Here is a 20,543-nt window from a genome sequence, read left to right as displayed (position 1 = left end):
TGCATGGGTGACTTCTTCTTGAGACATCTCACATGACTGTATGTCTCGGTCCATTAAGAGGCATCGCACGAGGCCAGACAGGGTAATAATACATAGAGCTCCTCGTCTGTGGGTCTCAGTATATGCAAGTAAATGTCTTTCGCACACAGGCCGCATCGCTAATAAAAACGGTACCTGTGTTCGGTGCTGCAATAGTGTACATGTACAGGGCAATGTGGGCTTTATGATCAAAAGTTCCAGCCGATGGTTTGTCTCATTACGGTTTAACCACACAGATCCAGGCATCGCAGGTGGCCGACGGGGGTTTCATATGCGTGTACAATGTTTCACATAAAGGTTTGTTATAGTGTTGGAAAGGCAAGCGCACATATCAATCAAGCTCAGGCACGGATTTAGCAATGGTGCATTAACAGTTTCAATCAGTGACAGCCACTGGCATGTCGGACCAAGGCTATAATAAAGAGAAGAAGAATTCCATTTTAAACTTAAAGGTGTAGCAAACAAGCTGTAGGCCTACACCCTTGACGCTATATCAGACTTGATACTTTAATGTATTGAGGCAGTTTTCTTCAAATAGCATGAATAGTAGCGAGCACCTCGATGAGAAAGATTGAATTTGTACTTTGACCATTCCAAAGGGCATCAAGGCAATGAGCAGGTGCATGGAGGCTTTTGCCGTTGTTGCCCACATGGAGTATAAAAGCCATGCTATTGCTATACAGTACCTCAGATGTAGGCTACATGTATTATGATATGAATATGTAATGAGCTGTATGATTTAATCAATATCACGGTAAAGTGTGGCTCGCCGAGATCATGGAGCATTGATCTTCAGTAGGTCTGGCAACTCAAGATTGTAATGTTGCCTCAGCATCCCAACCCAACCCTCTCTGTCTTTAGGTTAAATCTTTACACATGGTACATTTATGCACAATGTACATTGCTATTTGGACTCGGTTACATGAAATACATTGTACAATGTACACGATGTGCGGGTTAAGCCCTTGCTTAAATAGTAATGTACTTTAAAAAGCAAAGGTTAATAATTGTGAGAAACACAAATATGTGAATCAATGGACAGAGCAAAATGGCAATAGCCAGATGCAGACTAATTTATTTAACAATTGTTTTAACGTAGGCTGTGTACAAGTTCTAAACCCCACCCGGACCCTTCAAGATTCTTGATGCCCTCTGGTACTCTTCCTCCTCGTTCCCAACCTCAAACACCACCCCAAAAACATTGTACCAAAAACATCAGTACAAGTACAATGAAGGAATTATATTTCAAATCAGGCAGGCCTGAGGAGGCAATGGGGGCAATTACCCTATTGCCTTGATGCCCATGGAAATGTCACAATGTGTATAATTCCCTATACGGAGATACCCTTACAACATGAAAATCTGCCTTGCCCCTTACCAGAACAAACTGTCAGTAGTGACTTTACATGGCACATAAGAAAAACACATAATTCTACACTCTGGAGACTGGCTGCCTTACTGTTCCAGACCTCTCCACAGGCACTCCTTGACTGAACGCAGAGATGAATTATTATGCATAATCAATGCAGATAGAAAAGGCTAAAACACTGTGCAATCTCACTGTGATGCATAAAGGGAGTTACACATCATACTTGTCAAAAACCAATGTCAATGATATTGAGCCATGGTGAACTAATTTGCATGTAAATTTCTCTTGTGAATTGGTTTTCTACAGAGTCCACTTATGGATGTCATCAAATGCAATGTACTTGGATCTTCTTCTAATAGTGTGGTGATACACTGTACAAGTACATGTGTGCAGAGCTGCCAGCATTTAGACAAACAGGGATATTTTGTACACCAATCAGGGCAATGTTTTGCAGTACTCTTAAAGGCAGTGGACACTATTGGTAATTACTCAAAATATTTCTTGGCATAAAACCTTTCTTGGTGACGAGTAATGGGGAGAGGTTGATGGTATAAAACATTGTGAGAAACGGCTCCCTCTGAAGTGCCATAGTTTTCGAGAAAGAAGTAATTTTCCACGAATTTGATTTCAAGACCTCAGATTTAGAACTTGAGGTCTCGAAATCAACCATCTAAACGCACACAACTTTGTGTTACAAGGGTTATTTTTCTTTCATTATTATCTCGCAACTTCGATGACCAATTGAGCTCAAATTTTCACAGGTTTGTTATTTTATGCATATGTTGAGATACACCAGCTACAAAGGCTAGTCTTTGACAATTACCAAAAGTGTCCACTGCCTTTAACATACACATTGTACAAAGTGTAACTCTAGAGTACTAGTAGAATGTGATTGGATGCAAGTTTGAATCCCAACCAATAAGTAGTCTGTGGATTTCAGTGCTTCATCCACTGAACCAAAATATCATTCTTCATCCCCATCGCAACTATAAAGACACTGTACACTATTGGTAAATGTCAAAGACCAGTCTTCTCACTTGATGTATCTCAACATATGCAGGAAATAACAAACTGTGAAAATTTGAGCTCAATTCGTCGAGGTTGCAAGATAATAATGAAAGAAAGAACACCCTTTTCACTCAAAGTTTCAGATGCTTGATTTGGAGACCTCAAAATCTATATATTCGAGGTCTCAAATTCAAATTCAGGGAAAATTACTTCTTTCTCATAAACATGTTACTTCAGAGGGAGCTGTTTCTCCAATGTTTTATAATATGAACAGCTCCCCATTACTCGTTACCAAGTAAGGTTTTATGCTAATAATTATTTTGAGTAATTACCAATAGTGTCCACTGCCTTTAAAATCAATTACATCTAATTCATTGTTGAGAAAGAGATCGGATAATTGATTTATTTTAGAAACTGCATACAATAGTTTTAAACACCAATTGGCAGGTAATTAATATTAGAAACGTGCATGCAAATGTTTAATGCACACAAACAAATGACTAGAGGTAATGACTCCTTGCACTGAGGTCACAAGCGGCTACTGTGTGGCTACTGTGCGGTTACTACCTAATATTTTGGGAGTCAAATTGCATGTTAAAGGCAGTGGACATTATTGGTAATTACTCGAAATAATTATTAACATAAAACCTTACTTGGTAACGAGTAATAGGGAGAGGTTGATAGTGTAAAACATTGTGAGAAACGGCTCCCTCTGAAGTAACAAAGTTTCGAGAAAGAAGTAATTTTCCACAAATTTGATTTCGAGACCTCAGATTAAGAATTTGAAGTCTCGAAATCAAGCATCTGAAAGCACACAACTTCATGTGATAAGGGTGTATTTTTTCTTTCATTATTATTTCGCAACTTCGACGACCGATTGAGTTCAAATGTTCACAAGTTTGTTATTTTATGCATGGAGATACACCAAGTGAGAAGACTGGTCTTTGACAGATACCAATAGTGTCCAGTGTCTTTAAGATGTACAAGTCAATGTAATGCACATCTAACCATGCTTTTGCCTAAACGGCTGCACAGTTCTAACTAAAGGAATATTAAGGCCCGGTTCCACTGCAGCGATAACGAAAACGAAAACGATCACGACGCAAAGAAACGCATTCTATTGTTCGAATTGCTCCACGCAGAATACGCATTCAAGCAATGGAATGCGTTCTCTTTGCGTCGTTATCGTTATCAGTATCGCTGCAGTGGGACCGGGCCTTTGGTCCCAAAATGACGAACCAAGATTATTGAAGTTAGATTTGAATGTCTGGTATAAAGGTAAAATAACTTGCTTAGTCACAAGTCCCCGCTTAAATTTTAATTCCTCAGACTTTTTATAACATAATGATTTATGCTTTTGCGTACTATAGAAGAAAAAGAGACAGTGAACACCCATACACTGAATGATTGTGTATGCCACAATGGTACCAGGGTTTGCTCATCTGGAGGTAAAAGTAAAGTCTGTCCTGAGCCAATGTTGCTCATCAGGCAGGCCGGTGTTTATATCCGGTGTCCTTGGCACTATTCGACTGAGAATATTTCTATTCCCCCTGGACAGGATGCCAATCCATCGCAGGTTACTCCCCAGCTCTCACTGGTTCCCATTAGTACTCCTGGGTGGGGAGAAGCAATGATGATCAAGTGCCTTGCTCACGGACACAAGTGTCGCAACTGACCAGGCCAGGATTCGAACCCACATTCTGTTAATTACAGAGCTTGAGTCCACTGACCTAGACGACGACGACAACGACTCATCTGGAGGTTGATATAGAAAAGCTTTCCCCAACCATTTGATAGAAATGTCTCTTCAGTCAGAAAAATTAATATTTTACCAGTAAATTTTGATTGAGCTTGCATGACAATGTACCAGACATTAATTATTCAAACAAAATGGCCTGTTGGGTCATTACATTCATTCCTTCCTTGAACCTCGTTTTGGAAAAATTGTGTTCAGTGGGGAAAATCATTGAGATGGCTCCGATCTGATGCAGTTAGTATTGTAAGCTCATCGCTGCATCTTCGTAAAACATCCACCATCACAACTTGTCAAGTGGCTCACATGCATCCACCTCACGCGGTATAAAACCATTACAAACATTCATGACAGCGGCTGGATTCCCACAGCGCAGCAATTAATTCTAGAAGCAAAGTAAATAGCCCAGACTGTTTGGAATAATGAACAGACTGGAGAGGGAGCAGGTCTCGATGCGCCATCTTGAATATGGACTGTAGGGTAAAAGGTTTTACAAACTGTAGTGAAAACAATTGAATAAAATTTGAGGAATGAACAGACACTAATTGTGTCAATACATGCAGCCTTCGTCCGCTGGCCAAATGACTGATTGATTGATTGATTGATTGATTGATTGATTGATTGATTGACTGATTGATTGATTGATTGATTGATTGATTGATTGATTGATTGATTGATTGATTGATTGATTGTTGGAAAGAATCCCCATTCCATTTGAAATATAGATTAGTGAAAGAGCTAATGGACTAGTAAAATGACAAGCAAACTGGTTCTGTTGGTCAGCCACAATGAAGATATTTCTGACTTATAAAACATATTAATACAGGTCGATGAGTTTACAATATTTATTGGGCTGAAAATCATGTTTATATCTTAATCCTCTACACAATATTTCTGATCCTCTACAACTTGTTATCGTATTATTTGATTTTGCAGCCGCCACACTGCACTTGGGATTGGGGTTTGTGGTTGTGAAGACATAATATTGTGGACATTCTATTTTAAATCCTGATCGATCTTGAAAAAGTGCATTGGCATCTGCTCCTTTTACTGGTCGGCTCTGATTGGAATTGGTAGAATTGGTTAAAAGGTTGTCACATTTTCCGTTTAAACATTCAGGGAAAAAATACAGCATGCACAACCATACTCACAATCAATGTTTTACAGGTCTCAGCGTGTACTGAACCCTCACAGTCGCTATTGAAAAGTGCAGTTACACTTAACAGCGTAACATGTGAACGAGTGATCACAGCTGGATCAGCCATTGCTACTTGAGTGGCCTAAAAACTTACCCAATAACTGTCATGATCAACACTACTTTATTGTAACTGTAAAATCGACACACAACTTGAAAATACAAGCTAAAACTTTCCAAACCCCAACACAAATGGCTTGCAAGACTAAATAACTTCACATAACAAATCATACTTGATTTGAGTGTTGTGACACAGGATTGCACTATGTGACCCCTTTTTAACATGTCTTATGAATGAGAATGAAAGTGCAAAGGCCCCAACCGGACCCCCTCCAATACAACATCCCAATCCCCCCCCCCCATCTTGCCACCATGACAAACCTTCATGACACATACAGCATAATGTGTTCATTGCAACATACACTACAGTCATAAACAACAAACTTGTGATCAACAACTTTATGTGAATTGCTCATTATGAATGTGATGATGTACCAGCCATATGGCTACACAAATTTGGTAATTAAACACATGGCTTCAAATTATTGTTTAAAAGCTGGGTGGTGGTCTCGACATTTCGAACAGTAGGCCTATTACTTCTCCTGAAGATAAACAGAGAATACTGTTTAAAACGTTGACACCACACCGGCTCTTTTCAGAGCCAGGACACTTCCACAAATTAGATTTACACATGGTTGTACCCACAAGTTTACAATTTACTTAATAGTTTCTTCCTAAAGGGCTTCAAGTTTGAGCACCGCCACGTTAAACTAGAGACAGCAGATTGAATATTTGTGTTTTGGCTCTTTTCATTTTGTTCAACCAAGTATTTAATCATTTTGCTATGCATAAGTGCTGGATGAAATCTTTCCCTGTTTCCCCTAAAAAATAATGAAATGAAAAGTACAATATAATTGAAAGTGTTTAAAAGAATAGCCTTTATAATAGCTTATAATCACAGAAACTAATTCTTGGACTGAAACTTTAATTACACGGATGCACCCCAATTGCTTTGTACATGTATTGTTAATTTTTGATTGCTTGTTATTTTGCCTTTTCTTGTGTAAGTAAGAACGCTATATAAATGCTTAGATTATTATTATTATATTATCATATCCAAACAAAAAACTACTCCCTCCAAAACAAACCTGAGCCAGTGAAAAGTAGCTCAGCTCACGTGCAATACGAACACGTAAATTTGCTGTCTGACTGTTATGACCTTGTTCATACATTATCCTGTTCTGTACAACCACAAGCCAATGTCATAAGCCTGAACTTCAACGATCTGCCATTACGCTTTGGTCTGTACACAATCTAAGGCCGGCGCTACGCACACCAGCTCCGTTCAGTTTCCAAGAATAGAATAGAACAATCTTGTTTCAGAAACAACTAACTTATTACGTGCTCATTAATTAATTAAATGGTTCTTCGAGTATGGATTATGAACAATAGGAAAATTTCTGTTCTCTATTATTATTGCCACTACACAGTGTAAAATCCAATTACACATTTTGCATTGCATCAATGCGAAACCAAAACTGAATAAAACGCTCACTGAGCGATAAACCCCAATATGCAAAATTAGATTATTCATTTCTCATCAAATAGGGCCTAAGACATTTCAGACAGAAATATTTCAAGGGATTTTTTGGTACCATCATCATCATTAGACTGTCTAGGTTTTATGTAAATCTGTGATCTTCACAATTTTTGTTTCTTACCAATTCTGTAACGTTTCTTTAATTGACCAATCAAATACAAACATGCACTGGGAATGGGATAAATCCAATACAAACATGCACTTGGAATGGGTTTTTAAAAAATGTATCGTAGAGTGTTTCCAGCTTTTTGCTTTCCGAGAGCTGTATTCCTTGGACAGGCCGAGGTCTGGATAAAGGAATTTGGAATTGGAGTTCTGACATTGTACACTACGTACGTACACTGCTTTACCTCAAGTGAAAACATGTGTTGACAAAGAGACCTGACATGATCTAGTATCCAACAAAGTACAGTCTAGTGTAAAAAGCCAACATCAACAATTAATGTGGGGGTATGTAATGTTACTAAGAGGCTCCCCTAGGAGAGCCTTACAAATGTTTAGTTTCTAGAAGTATGATGACCTAAGATAAAACCAGAGCTCCTGCACTTGCTACATGTACTTCTACATGTACTACTCGTCATATTACATTCAGGTATTAAACTGTGTTAATGTCAAGATAATAAATAATGTGACACTCAAGATTACATTACATCAAGTCCGTAATCATACAATGACGACGTTGCCTAGTCCTTTGTTTTTCATTGACAACAACAAAATTATTTTCAGCAATGGCAGTCAGAAACATTTCTCTGGTTTTTACTTCCAAATCGCAACCAATGATGGGACGATGGAACGAACATGTAAAACGTCTGGTTCAGGATGGTGTGCTATTTTTGTCAACTAATAATTGATAATTAACTAGAGGTTAACAATTTTCGAGTGTTTATCAATGATCACATACAATTCAATAAGTGTAGAGCTACAACAAATATGACAGAGACAAGTGTTATATTGAAGACGCCGACCGTGCAAATACATTTGTAAATGCTCACTCAACATTTATAACTCATATCAAAGTTTAAAAAGCTGTTTCGAAACTACCACTTTTTCACTTGTGATCGAATATAAAAATAATGTTTTTTAATAAATGAACAATAAAGTTACATCTTATATTTCCATGAGATAGATCTGAGGCTTGCAGTTTGGTGGTGTGACGACCATGATGACTAAGTCCACAAGGTTTATCGCGAATAGCAAAATATCAAGGTATAGGCGTTGCGTGCGCGAGTCGTAGAAAGTGCATAGAAACCGCCCCATATTCCTTCCCACAACGCATTGCGGTTCTGAATCGCGATAGACTTTATGCTGAGCCCTGTCTCTCTTTTGTAGGCCTGGGCGACTTGTGTAATTTACTACCCAACTAGTCGCACCTCAATAAAAACGGTTGCAACTTCTACACAAGTCGCAACTAGTTTTGAATTCGCATGAAAGGATTGAAGGATTGTGTCCCCGAGTATGTAAATGTTGTTATGATAGTCATGAGCAACACAATTGATTCACCCACCAAACAGGTAATCGCAACCTTTATTTTGTAGTAGTCAGTCGTAAACGTGACCCTCCTCACGACGGAGGAGGGTTACGTTATTGCAGGCTTCGCTGTCGAGAGGATCGAGGGTTTTATGTTAATATCATATCGCAACTATCGTGGTGGCACACTAAACTGAGCAGGCTAGTTGTAATGTTAATGTTAGTCACAATTCGGCTAAGCAAAGCCGCGACTAGCGCACTAGTCGCCCAGGCCAGGCCTAGTTTTTTGTGCACAATTTTGTTTTATAAAAATATAAAATTTATAATAATTTTGCTATTAAAGCCATTGGACCCTTTCGGTACAGAAACAAACAAAAAGTTCACAGATTTACAAATAATTTACAGGGTTTACAGAAGGTAATGGTGAAAGACTTCTCTTGAAATATTAGTCCATGAAATGCTTTACTTTTTGAGAAAACGGTAAAACAATATAAATTCTCGATAGCGAGAATTACGGATTTGTTATAAACACATGTCATGACACGGCGAAACCGTCGCTCGAAAACAGGAGTGGGTTTTCCCGTTATTTTCTCCCGACTATGATGTCCGATTGAGCCTAAATTTCTACAGGATTGTTATTTTGGATAACTTTCCGTATGGCGCCACCACTTTTTCACAATTTTTTACAAAAAGGGATATCTTATTGAGGTAAACTAGATACTGTATTATTTCATATCTATGAAAAGGTGGTGGCGCCATACGGAAACTTTTCCATTAATGCATTGCGTGTACATTCAGCATGGTCAGGTTTGTTGGTCAATATTATTTGTTAAGCAAGTTAGAAACTCTCTGTTTTAAAAGATTGTCAGACTCCACAAAAAACATACATTCTCACAATATACATGACTATGACGAGATAACACGACAGAAAACACAAGTGTACGTACTTTGACAGGGATGGCGGGCCATTCTTTTTGCCGTCATTCTTGTGACGATTCTTTGCCGGTTTACGCTTCTTCCTCGCTTGAATGGCCATCACTGGGTAAACACCAAAGAAAAATGTACCAAAAATTACACCGTGATATAAGTCTACAAACAATGCTCACTATTTGAAATATTTATGAAAATTTGTGTACCTTTGCGTGAGCTCATGATGAAGAAAACCGGTGAAAGTTCTTGACACCTCGCTGGATTGATGACCTCAACACAGAGATTTTATGCATGCGGTTTTTGCATGCATGCAGCAATCCGTTAGATTTGGAAAAGTCCGTCGATCTTCTGTGTGCGTCATACATATAGGGCGCCCTCACTTGGTAAATTGTTGCCATGCATTCCATCAGATGGGTGGAGTGAAGTTTGTCATAAATAAAATTGCTGATTTTTATCATGTTTTATTAATGAACTAAAACTTTGGAAGTTCTGTTGTCACAAACTTAGATGTATCATGTTGCTGACACCATAAGAATTTGACAATTATTCCTGAAAATTGGTTCTTTCAATCCACTGCTGGTTCTTTTCAGAATATTAGAGATTCTTATTAGTTTCTAAAAGGGTTTTTCTCCAAACTTATACGATTTCATTCTCATGCAAAGCTTTAAATCTTACTACAAATAATAATCGAGTTTTACATTAAAACTGCTGTCACCATGCTTGTCTCCTTACAGTAAACTTTATTCTCAAAATAATATCCCAAATGCTAAACTCTCATGACACAGAAAACAAGACAGAAAAGCAAGTCATTACTATCACTCGGTAGCCTTTTATTTTGCTGTACAAACAAGAACGCATACTTTATAAAAAGTACTTACAAAGGGTTGCTTCATATAACTCCAAGAAATTAATACCAGCTTGACAAAAGTTAGCCCCAAACTACCGTATGTCCATCAATTAAGGGCTTAAAAGACTGACTACCTCTCACACTATTGAAAGTATTTGAACTAATCAGGCATGTGTTTAGAAAAGGAGAAATATTTTATTCAGTACAAGGGCTGACCTACATGTACACAGTGTCGACTTCTCCAGGCTATTCAGTTGCGGGTTTTTTTCCCCCCAAGGGCAAAAATATCAGAAATTATCCTCGAGTAAAAAAGAACATCATGCACATCAGTATAAAATAATATGATATTTCGGCTATTTTAATTACCTCCGTGGTCTTACAAAGTAACCATGTAACACATGAATTATATTCTGGTTAGCATAGTTTTGTTTTGCTCAACTAAGCTATAAGTAAGCAGCTCTATGAAATTGGGCCAAGTGCAAACAAAATGAGCATTAAGATGCCGAGATATAGTTCATGTGTTAAATGGTTTTGTAAGACCCTGTCCACTTACAAGGTAGTGACTTCATGCTCATTTATGGTTGGAGCTGGGCCCATTTCACAAAGGGATAAGATTTGTCTTATTGTGTATCAAGATTGCTTAGCAGTGTGATGTCACAGTACATGTACAAATCACTGTGGCAATATTGGCAACTGAACTCATGCGTCTTAGTGCTTTGTGAAATCGAAGCCAGCAGGTCGGATATATTTGCCAAGCCCAAGAAAACTGTGCTTAGCTGAAACAAGTTACTAGCCGTTGAACTATGTCATGATTATTGCACATGTGACTGGTCCACCTTTTTTGTAGTACAGATCTTATCCACATTCCTAAAGGGCATTCGGGTACAAAGTTAATAAAATAAATCCTTCTCATGAAATACATTCATGCATGCATACAGACAACATTGGTTGGAAAATGCCTTAGAGTTGGGCACTTGGCAGAAACACAAACAGGCATGCCTCACACCACCATCAGCGGCTAGCCCCATACAAAAAAGGCCCAATGTTCCCTCATTTTTCCAACAAGTAGTGTTAGTGCGCACAAGCAATGTGAAACACACACATTTCATGGGGCGGGTCTACTAAGAAAGAGTTAGACAAGACTATAAACCAATACATACACCAATGATTCTCATTGGACATTATTTTATTATTAGCTACATTTCATACTTTTCCTGCCATGATACATCATTTTACGTTGTTGAAAGACTTGAAAGGCCTAGAATGTCATTCATTTAGTAAGGAGGAAAACGAACCTTACATGTAGATGGACTTCCCTCTTTCTTCCATTTGCTTCTTTTGCAGATTGGCTCAAATTTCAGACTGGAATCGGCAGAAACCAGAAACCAGAAGTCACAAATACCATTTAACCAATTATGATAAAAAACGTAGATGCACAACCCTAGTTGAATTGCCTATTGGTTAATCACCAAAACAGTTATTGGTTACAACTGCGTAAACGCACCGCCTGGTCCAAGGTAGGATTTGAACATAGATTCCCAGAGGTAACAAGGAACAGTAAGTGCTAATAATAATATAATAATAACTAGCTCTGATACTGTAAATTTTACAATGACGTATCTGTGCGCTTCACATTAGTGCCCTGGTCATTGGGCCAATAACTTCCCTTTAATCTTTCTCAGTTCCTTGGGAGCATACAGCCTGAGCTGCTGTGGCGTTCCAAAGGCTTTTTCAAACACAGTATCAACCTCTACCCTCGCAGGTACCCATTTATACCCCTGGATGAAGAGAAGCAGTTGTAGTAAAGCGTCTTGCTCAAGGGCACAAGTGTCATGACTGGGATTTGAACCTACACTCCAATGATCTGAACCACCAGAACTTGAATTCGATGCTCTAAACCACTCAGCCATGACATCCCAAAGTACCACTCAGTCAACCAGTGTGTCTATGGTACATTGACTAGTGTCCAAGAATGACATCATTGCCTTCATCATCTGATCATCCACAAGATCGTCTGCTCTTCCTTTTAACTTCACTGGCACAGCAACAAAACAATGGAGGTCTTCTGTAAAGATTTGGCGCCTGTGAAGCCCTCGTCCTCTCTTCTGAAAAGAGTCTTTACTAGCATTATTGTCCAAAGAAAAACTATTGCACTTCATTTCTTGTTGCTTGAATCCTTCTTCTCTCTTCGTTTCATGGCTACGGTGCACTGCGGACAAAACCACTTTCCTTTAGGAGGGTTTGTGATGCCCACACAGCCGTAGTGGAACCATTCGATCGGACACTGTGTGGGGAATACAGAGAAATACAAATTAGCGGCAAGTTGTTAATTTTCGTCTAAGAGTGTATTACGCAGTGATTGGAGTTTCTCTTTTTGTAAAGCTTTCGATGTGGCTTTTAACTGCTTTCTTTAACTTTACCATGAAACTATGGGGAGCTTAGCAGACTGTACCCATGTATGATGTCGGTGCAAGGGGTCATAAGTCAGCCCAAAAGCTTTCCAACAATGAACATCCCCTTAAACAGGCAACATGAAAATGAGCACCCTTTGTGTGTTTTTTTCTTTGTCTTTTCCATTTGTTAATATAAATCTTTTTAAGAAAAACTGAATTTCCACTTTCAATTATTTCTTTTGACCAACCCAAAGACAATTTCAAAGAAAGACAAAAAATCAACATTTTTCGACATTGACTATTCTGAAATAATAATTCAATTTTGTGCTGAAAGCTACAGTAGGGACGTCATTGTCCAGCATTTGAAAAAAAAAATAAAGAGTACTCACATTGTTGTTGTCGCAGCCAACCATTTCACCGTAGGATACCTGATTGCAGAGGCAGTACCGTGGTTCATTGGGATCATACGACCAATCAGGGGCAGGTGGATTGGTGTCCTCTAGGATACTATCAGTCAGGAGGTCTGCTAGAGGCTGTAACGACACCGCTGACTGGGGCTGCAGCTGGGCGCTGGTCACGCTGGGGGTGGACGCTCGCGAATTGTTCCTGCTGTAATCAATCAAGTGATGTCAGAGTTACAGTTAATGGGACGACTTAAAATAAAAGCAATCAATCACCTGCACTTCATCACAAAATTTCAGTTTATATCTGGGGTGTTGTTATTTCTACTTCTATATGGACAAAATATCCATTAAATAAAGTAGGGGACGTTGGCGCATTGTAGTTATAAAGGAACCAGTCAAATAATGCAAATGATGCTGTTATTTCTAATTCTATAAACCAGTATCCAGTTTTAACGACAAGGGTAGGAGACATTAGGGGAACTACATGAACTACACACAACTTCCCAAACAGAGTTAAAGGTTACTGACCTTCGACCCCTATGCCTGCCACTCTCTGTCGTTGTTGGTGTGGAGGATGTAGTGGCTGCAGTACTTGATGACGCTTGACTGGTATCTCTCCCGACTCCACCCAGTCCGCTGAACCCTCCAGACTTCAGTGCCTCGTAACTTGCTTTCAGGCTGGCTGTGCGCCTTCCTTGTTGCATCTAGCATAAAACAACAACAAACTGTTTACTATTAACTGTTCACTATTAGTTATATATACCACACACGCATATCCTTGTCATTCAATTGGTGGAACACACGTCTTGTGTCATCCATTTTACTGTCAAGTATTCCTATTGCGACACTTCCCAATCTAATATTGGAGTTCAATGTGGATAATTAATAGACGCTTTACAGCATTGTCCAAATGTAATCGTTCCAGCGCACTTAAGCGAACAAGGTTGTACCACAGTCATGTCACAGCCGACCAGGTTGTGTCTACATTGAGTGTTCCACGGTTTTTAGAAGTATTTTTAGATTTTTCAGAGTTTGGTGTTGACAATGTTCTACCCTTTTTCCTTCTTCGTTAATCCATGTCTTCTGAAATCTGACTGATTATTTAGGATTTTAAAACTCAAAACAGTTGATGGGTATGCTTTGTGCCTCACCTGTAATGTGTTAGACACAGCTTGAGCTGCGGCTAGAGCAATGGCATTGCTCCCTGCACCAACATGGCCGAGACTGTAGGACAGGGCGGGTTGGGCCGACGCAGAGTCTCTGCCTTCCAGTAGCGAGGAACCTCCCTTCATTGTCAGGCTGGATGAACGGAAGCTGAGCATGTCCTGGTTCATATCAGCGTTGAGGTTGGACAAGTGTTTCTTTTCCGACTGAGACTTCTTATCGACATGATTGTCAAAGTGATTCTTCCTTTCTGTGTATGACGAGAGAGAAAAACTATTGATTCTCAGGTGACATTCACTAATATCTTCATGGAAGGCCTTAAATAGTCTGTTTTAGCTCATGAACGTTAGCTCATGAACGAAACGCCAGGATTATTTTCAACCACTTTTTGTAGCTTTGTTTTCCTGTCAGATAAGTAAAGTTGAGAAAACTGTGCCTGTAATCAAATCTTCACTCCATACGCAAACAATATTTTCAATTTTTTTTTAATCTCTCTTATGTTTCCAACCTGAAAGCTTGAATTTGGCGATTCAAACAAAACAACTGTGAAAACCATTCAAAATATAATCACACAACAATATCAAATGATTTCTGCATTCGGACAAAAATCGATTGAATTTTCAAGGCGCAGTGAGGAGTGTATGGCACTGTGTTTAATATTGCGCACGTGCTAAAGATTTAAAGTAGGAGCAGGTCTAATTTACTGTAAAAATAGTTTTAAAAATAAAACAATAAACTTACTTTCTCCTCTCGTTGGTGCCTGCATCTGTTTTTGTGGGATGTCCAGCTCCAAGGACCCTGCAAAAAAATATCTTAAAATTAAGATTTGTATTTAGCCTTTAACTTCTGGGCGACTTTGATTCAGTGTACTTCCTAAAAGATTTCCCCAGGGTGAAAAAAAAAATTAAAAAAATTAATAAACAAACAAACAAACAAATCAATCAATCAAAGGTCATTTGTAGAGCGCCAAAATCAAGAGTTTGTTCTAAGGCGCTGAGGCACAGTTGAACGGTTAGTAAGCCTGCTGGAACAGGTGAGCTTTAAGGAGTGTCTTGAATGAGGTGAGTGAGCTGGCATTTCTGATCTGTGTAGGAAGCTTATTCCACATTTTAGGGCCACATACAGAGAATGATCTCTCTGCAAAAGTAGAATAGCGAGTAGAATAGCGACTAGAATTGTATTCAGTTCTTGTCTTAAAAAAAACCCCAAATTTGATACGTACGTCTTTCAAGAACCTCGGTGATACCAGCATTGTCGGCTTCCAATTCCATTTTGAATTTATTCAACTCCTGGTCCAGTTTACGAAGATAGCGGTCGACCTAGATACAGATATTGAGGGAATCAATTCAAGACAGATTAGAAGAAATGTACTTATTTTCAAGGTCTTGAAGTAATGCAGAAAGGACTTCCTGGAACTATGATACATATCAATGAATGAGCCATTGCAGAGCTCAGAAATTCAAATTAACACTGGACCACCGGCCTGAGGCCAGTGATTTTAGCATCAGGCCAGTAAACTCATTATCGGACAAGCCCAATTTATTTTTATTTTTTATTCAAGTCGCCAGACACACCAGGCCTAAAAGCCACTTCAAGGTGTGGGCAACAATTATTTTATTCCAGAGGTCATTGCCACCTCCTCCTTAGAGTGAAACAGGGTTACCCCCTTTACAGTCCATATAGATGTAGGCTTAGGTCTCATCAATCCGAAGTCTGGCTGGTAGAGCAGAAAGCACTACCTCCCCAATTTTACGTAGCAAGTGTCACGACCGGGACTCAAACCCACACTCTGCTGATCAAACACCTAAGCTTGAATCCAGTGCTCTTAACCGCTCGGCCACGACACACGCCACAAAATGGTCTTGTATTTTTCAATTGAATAATAAAAGGCTACCACATTGTGTAATTTTTTTGTGAAAAGATAGTTTACTATGTTTTTAATGATTCTTTCAGTTATTTTCAGTATTGAAGTACTATACATATGATGAGATAGATTTTCTCTTAGTGCTTGTTCAACTCATTTTGATTCTGCAGCCCATTTCACAAAACACTAGGATTAATCCTATCTCGAGTTAGGACGAGTAACTCGTCCTAACTTAGGATTAATCTTAAAGTCTGCATGCTAGCAGTGCAGGGTTGGGACTCGTGCTAAGTCCTAAGACTAATCTTAAGTTAGGAAGAGTTTGGTGAAATCGTTGGCAGGTCCTATAAAATAAAACATGGTCCAGTTAAAACTTTGAGCTAAGAGCCCTGCAATCTTGTGGATATTTCCCCCTGGAGACAATGATGGATTTACATCTCAACTTTGTAAAACACAACCAGTGTGTTTAATGTTTTCATACCAGATCATAAACTTGGTTGGCCAGTTGCACTTTTTCATCGCAGTCCTCTAGTACTTTGTAATAATCCTGCAAGAAAAATATATAAACAAGAAAAAGATTGTTATGGTGTTTTAACAGTAAAGCTTGTGAAGTTTGTTAACAAAATAAATATTGTTCAAAAGCAAGTTGTATATCATATTCATAAATACTTAAGACAGTTTATCCATTCTGATTGGTCGAGAGGGCATCACGAGGGGTTGTTTGAACGGATGATATAACAACAGTAAAAAGTGTTGAAGCATGGGCGTGACACTCTGTGCGTATAAGACATTTTCTTCAATCCTATTGGTCGAGAGCAACGGCTGAAACACACGCGATACGCGCGACGCGAACACAGCATCTCCTTATAAGGAGTTGTTTACCCGAGGGCCTTACCATTTCAAGCTGGAGGGGTGTTGTGTTGAAAGAAATTATTGAACAATTAAAGTTTTTGCATTTATTTTACCTTAAGACCAAAATGTGCTGATGTGTTTTGACCGAAAAGGTATTTATGAATGGGAATCAAAGTGTGTTGAATCGGTTTTCAACTAGTGGTTTAAACCCGCCGAGGCCTGGTTCTTGATAATTTACCTTGACTTCGTCTCGGTAAAATTATCAAATCCAGGCCTCGGCATGGGTTTAAACCACTAGTTGAAAACCTCTTCACCACACATTGATTCCCTTATTGTAAGTTTGTTGATTTGATGGGTTGGTGTCAATACAATACAAAGTTCATGTGAAATCCCAAATTGTGAAAAATATGAAAGTTGCAATTCAAGACTAAGGCCGTGTCCGAAACGACGACTTCGGCTACAGCTACGTCTAGATCAGCGCGTCTACCATTGTTGAAGAATAGGCAGACGCGCGCGATCTAGCCGTAGCTGTAGCCGAAGTCGCCGATTCGGACACGGCCTAAGTTTCCCTGATGTAACCTAAACTCCACAATAGCCCACACTTGAATGTTGTGGCAAGGAACAGTTTTATTTTCGAAAAAAGATCTTTCAAATGAAACTTTTCCAACGTTTCATAAAAAATATAATAATTTTGTTTATCAAAAATACATTAATTAAAATGAAAAAGAAATATTTGTTAATATTACATAAATTATAATATATATTTTTATGTTTTTGTGTATATTTGTTTTAGTTTATGTTGTTTATTATCCTTTGAAACTGAAAAGAACTTGGGAAACTGAAAAGAACTTGGGAAACTGAAAAGAACTTGGGAAAATATGCTGCATTCAGCTCTTTACTGTGCACATTTGCCATTGAAAAGTTGTTTGCAAAGTTCTTGACTTTTTTGCCAACCAGATACCCCAGCAATATTTGCAGAACTTATTTAATGAACTCTTGGCAGTCTTGCAAAGTAAAGTTCAATAAAAAGTTTTATTTGAGTTCGATAGAATTCAGCCCGTCTGGTTAAAACCAGTAGTTTTCAAAGTTCTTTACTTTTACCATGGAGCTGTAATGCTTTTACCCATTTTAGCAAACTTTGCAGAACATTACATAACACTTTTTTATGAACTCATTGACACTGCAACCATGGAGGTAGAATTAAACTACCTCCATGCTGCAACAAAGTCAAGAAAAAGCCCACCGCCTGAGCTACAGGGCGCCCTCAATCGTTACCTTTCGAATAGCTTCATAGATTTTTGCCTCCGGTTTTGTCTTCTTTGCAGCCTCAAAAAACTTCTTTACCCGATCATCAAGATTATCCATAGCATCTAATACAAAAATGAAAGAACAATCAATCGTATGGTGGAGGTTGCACAACTCTCACTTTTATTTTTGATATAAAAAACTCAATTTTAAAATTTACATACTTTGCACTTGCAGATCCATTTCACGTATTTCCGTGAACCTTTCCCGCAAGTCCATCGGCAGCTGCTCGATCACTGTCAAAAAATAACGAAAACAATCATTTTTAAATTCTTATATTGGAAACTGTTTCGACAAAATTGTACATGACCATAAATGCAAGCTATGGAAATAAACAATTGCATACTTACTCTCCAAATAATCCTCCAAATACAACATTTTGCTTGGTGGATTTATGTACAAATTTAGAAGAAAAATATAAAGCGTACAAATTGATCAATACATCGAGTCATCTGATTGGTTGAGAGATCAAGCCGTAATTTAACATTTGCTTAATACTCCTAATTGTTTGAATTAAAATACAATATCATGGTCTTATTTAGACACAATTTATTCCGCAGAGATAATTGTGATTTATTTGGCTAAAATATACAATTTTAAAGCACAAACGAGGTGTATCAGTTTTATGTCTGAGAACCAATTACCGTGCGGCTTTGAACGCTACCATGGCCACCATTTTGGACAGTTCTTTCTTTCAATACATTGACTGGTACCCGCTATACAAGCAGTTGAGTGGCACGCGGTTACGCACGGAGACCACTTCAACGGGATGAAGTAACTTTTATTCAGGGCGCGGCGACTGTGATGTGGGACTGTGACTGTCGTAGAAAAATCGGGGAGAGCGTACACACTAATGAAAGCATGGAGCTCTACCGTTGGTGGTTCTCATTTAAACTTAACTAAAATTATAGGTTTGACAAGTTTGTTTGGGTCGTTTCCGAGCGAATATGAGTTTTGTTTTAACCGTAAATGCCAAAAGTACAGTGTGCCGACGGCAGGGAAAGAGTGTTGAAGGTGCTGATGAGCATCTGTTTTTACAAACCGCATCAAAACTCGCCGGGCAAGATTTTATTTACGCACATCGAGCGGACGTCACTAAACAAAAAATGACAATTTTCCCGATAATTATTTTATATTCGGACATTTAATATTTGCAGAGAAAATTGTAATGTTGCTGATTTGACCCGTTCGGCCGGTTATATTATTATTTTTCCCTCGACAAAAAGTTGGCTATTCTTAAGAAAAATTCCCATGATCTTGATAGGCCAAAAGTGGTGAAGTTATTGCCCGATCGCTATCCCCCCCCCCCCAAACGACATTGCAATAATTTGGTAAAAGAGCAGGCCAATTTCATTCACGGAGAGAGAGCCAATTTTGATAGTAAGGGGAAAAAATATTGCATTGTCGTTGGGGGGGGGGGGGGGATTCGCCACCCGGCCGCCGGACAGACAATGCAAGAAATGAGATAATCACTTGTGTTATTACGGGCCTGCACTTGCCGTCTTTGGCGTTCGATCGTAAAAACGAGTCTCTGTTTTTTTTTTTTTTCGTTTTGAATTGTAACAGCATCATTGTACGTCAACATAGCAGATTGATAATCATTGATTTATGCTTTTTTTTTTTTCGATTTTTTGATTGTGTCCTGCATAAGGTACGTAGGCGTTACGCCTACATGATCAGCCAGCAATGTAAGATGTCGTCGGGAAATTGAAAAAACATCTGACAAAACACCCATTCTTCATTTCATTAGTTTTAGCAGTGCATGACGGTTGGACACGTTTCTGGGAGGGACAAATCTCATTTTGCAGAATGGCAGAAGTAGAGTCACGCATACACAACTCATTGTGGGGGGTGCGGGTGTACGGCGGGGGGGGGGGGGGGGGGGGCTTCAAATTTTGCGGGAGCATCATCAATTTACGAGAACAGAAGTTTAGTTTTACGAAAGAGATAACCCAACCATTTATTATATAAAAAAAACAATTGGGTGAACAAATTCTACTATTTTTTGTGTAAATAATAATACTCACTAAAAGTGGCTTGCCCATTGAGATTGGGATGGGGGCAATCCCCCCTAATCCTTCCGTGTTCGATCCCTTAACCTCCATATCGAAGATAAGATCGGGAAAAAATATGTGTATCGATTAGTACTGTCTAATAATAAATAATTAATAATAAAATCACTTTTTGACCTTTATAATCCGCAATCGATGCGGAATTTATCCCCTCAGGTCCCCGTATTGCAAATGGTTTGACTGACATACGTACGTTTGGTAATGACTCTAAAATGAACGGCAATACAAAAACTTTACTTCGTCGGTAAGCTAGATGCATGGCTATACATCAGTTTGGGTAGTAT

The 20,543-nt window shown here is 38.7% G+C and overlaps 1 protein-coding gene across 2 annotated transcripts; it reads right to left on the bottom strand.

The window, feature by feature from the left end:
• Positions 1-12,052: 12,052 nt before the first annotated feature.
• LOC117306931 (inhibitor of growth protein 3-like) lies at positions 12,053-18,617 on the bottom strand. Of its 2 annotated transcripts, none has more exons than XM_033791510.1 (10): positions 18,538-18,617; positions 18,352-18,423; positions 18,158-18,252; positions 16,512-16,577; positions 15,392-15,488; positions 14,911-14,967; positions 14,157-14,419; positions 13,534-13,709; positions 12,991-13,210; positions 12,053-12,492 (listed from the first exon to the last, which is right to left on the bottom strand). In XM_033791510.1, exons 1-10 carry the CDS (start codon positions 18,563-18,565, stop codon positions 12,364-12,366), a joined length of 1,203 nt encoding a protein of 400 aa, XP_033647401.1. In that variant the 5' UTR covers positions 18,566-18,617; the 3' UTR covers positions 12,053-12,363. The 2 variants fall into 2 exon arrangements, with proteins under 2 accessions (XP_033647401.1, XP_033647402.1); XM_033791511.1 differs by having other exon boundaries at positions 12,991-13,207.
• Between the last annotated feature and the right edge of the window lie 1,926 nt (positions 18,618-20,543).

The sequence above is a fragment of the Asterias rubens genome, chromosome 2 (assembly GCF_902459465.1).
Source record: "Asterias rubens chromosome 2, eAstRub1.3, whole genome shotgun sequence".
Taxonomy (NCBI): domain Eukaryota; kingdom Metazoa; phylum Echinodermata; class Asteroidea; order Forcipulatida; family Asteriidae; genus Asterias; species Asterias rubens.
The sequence above is the reverse complement of the archived record's forward strand: the minus strand, read 5'-3'. Positions and strand labels throughout refer to the sequence as shown.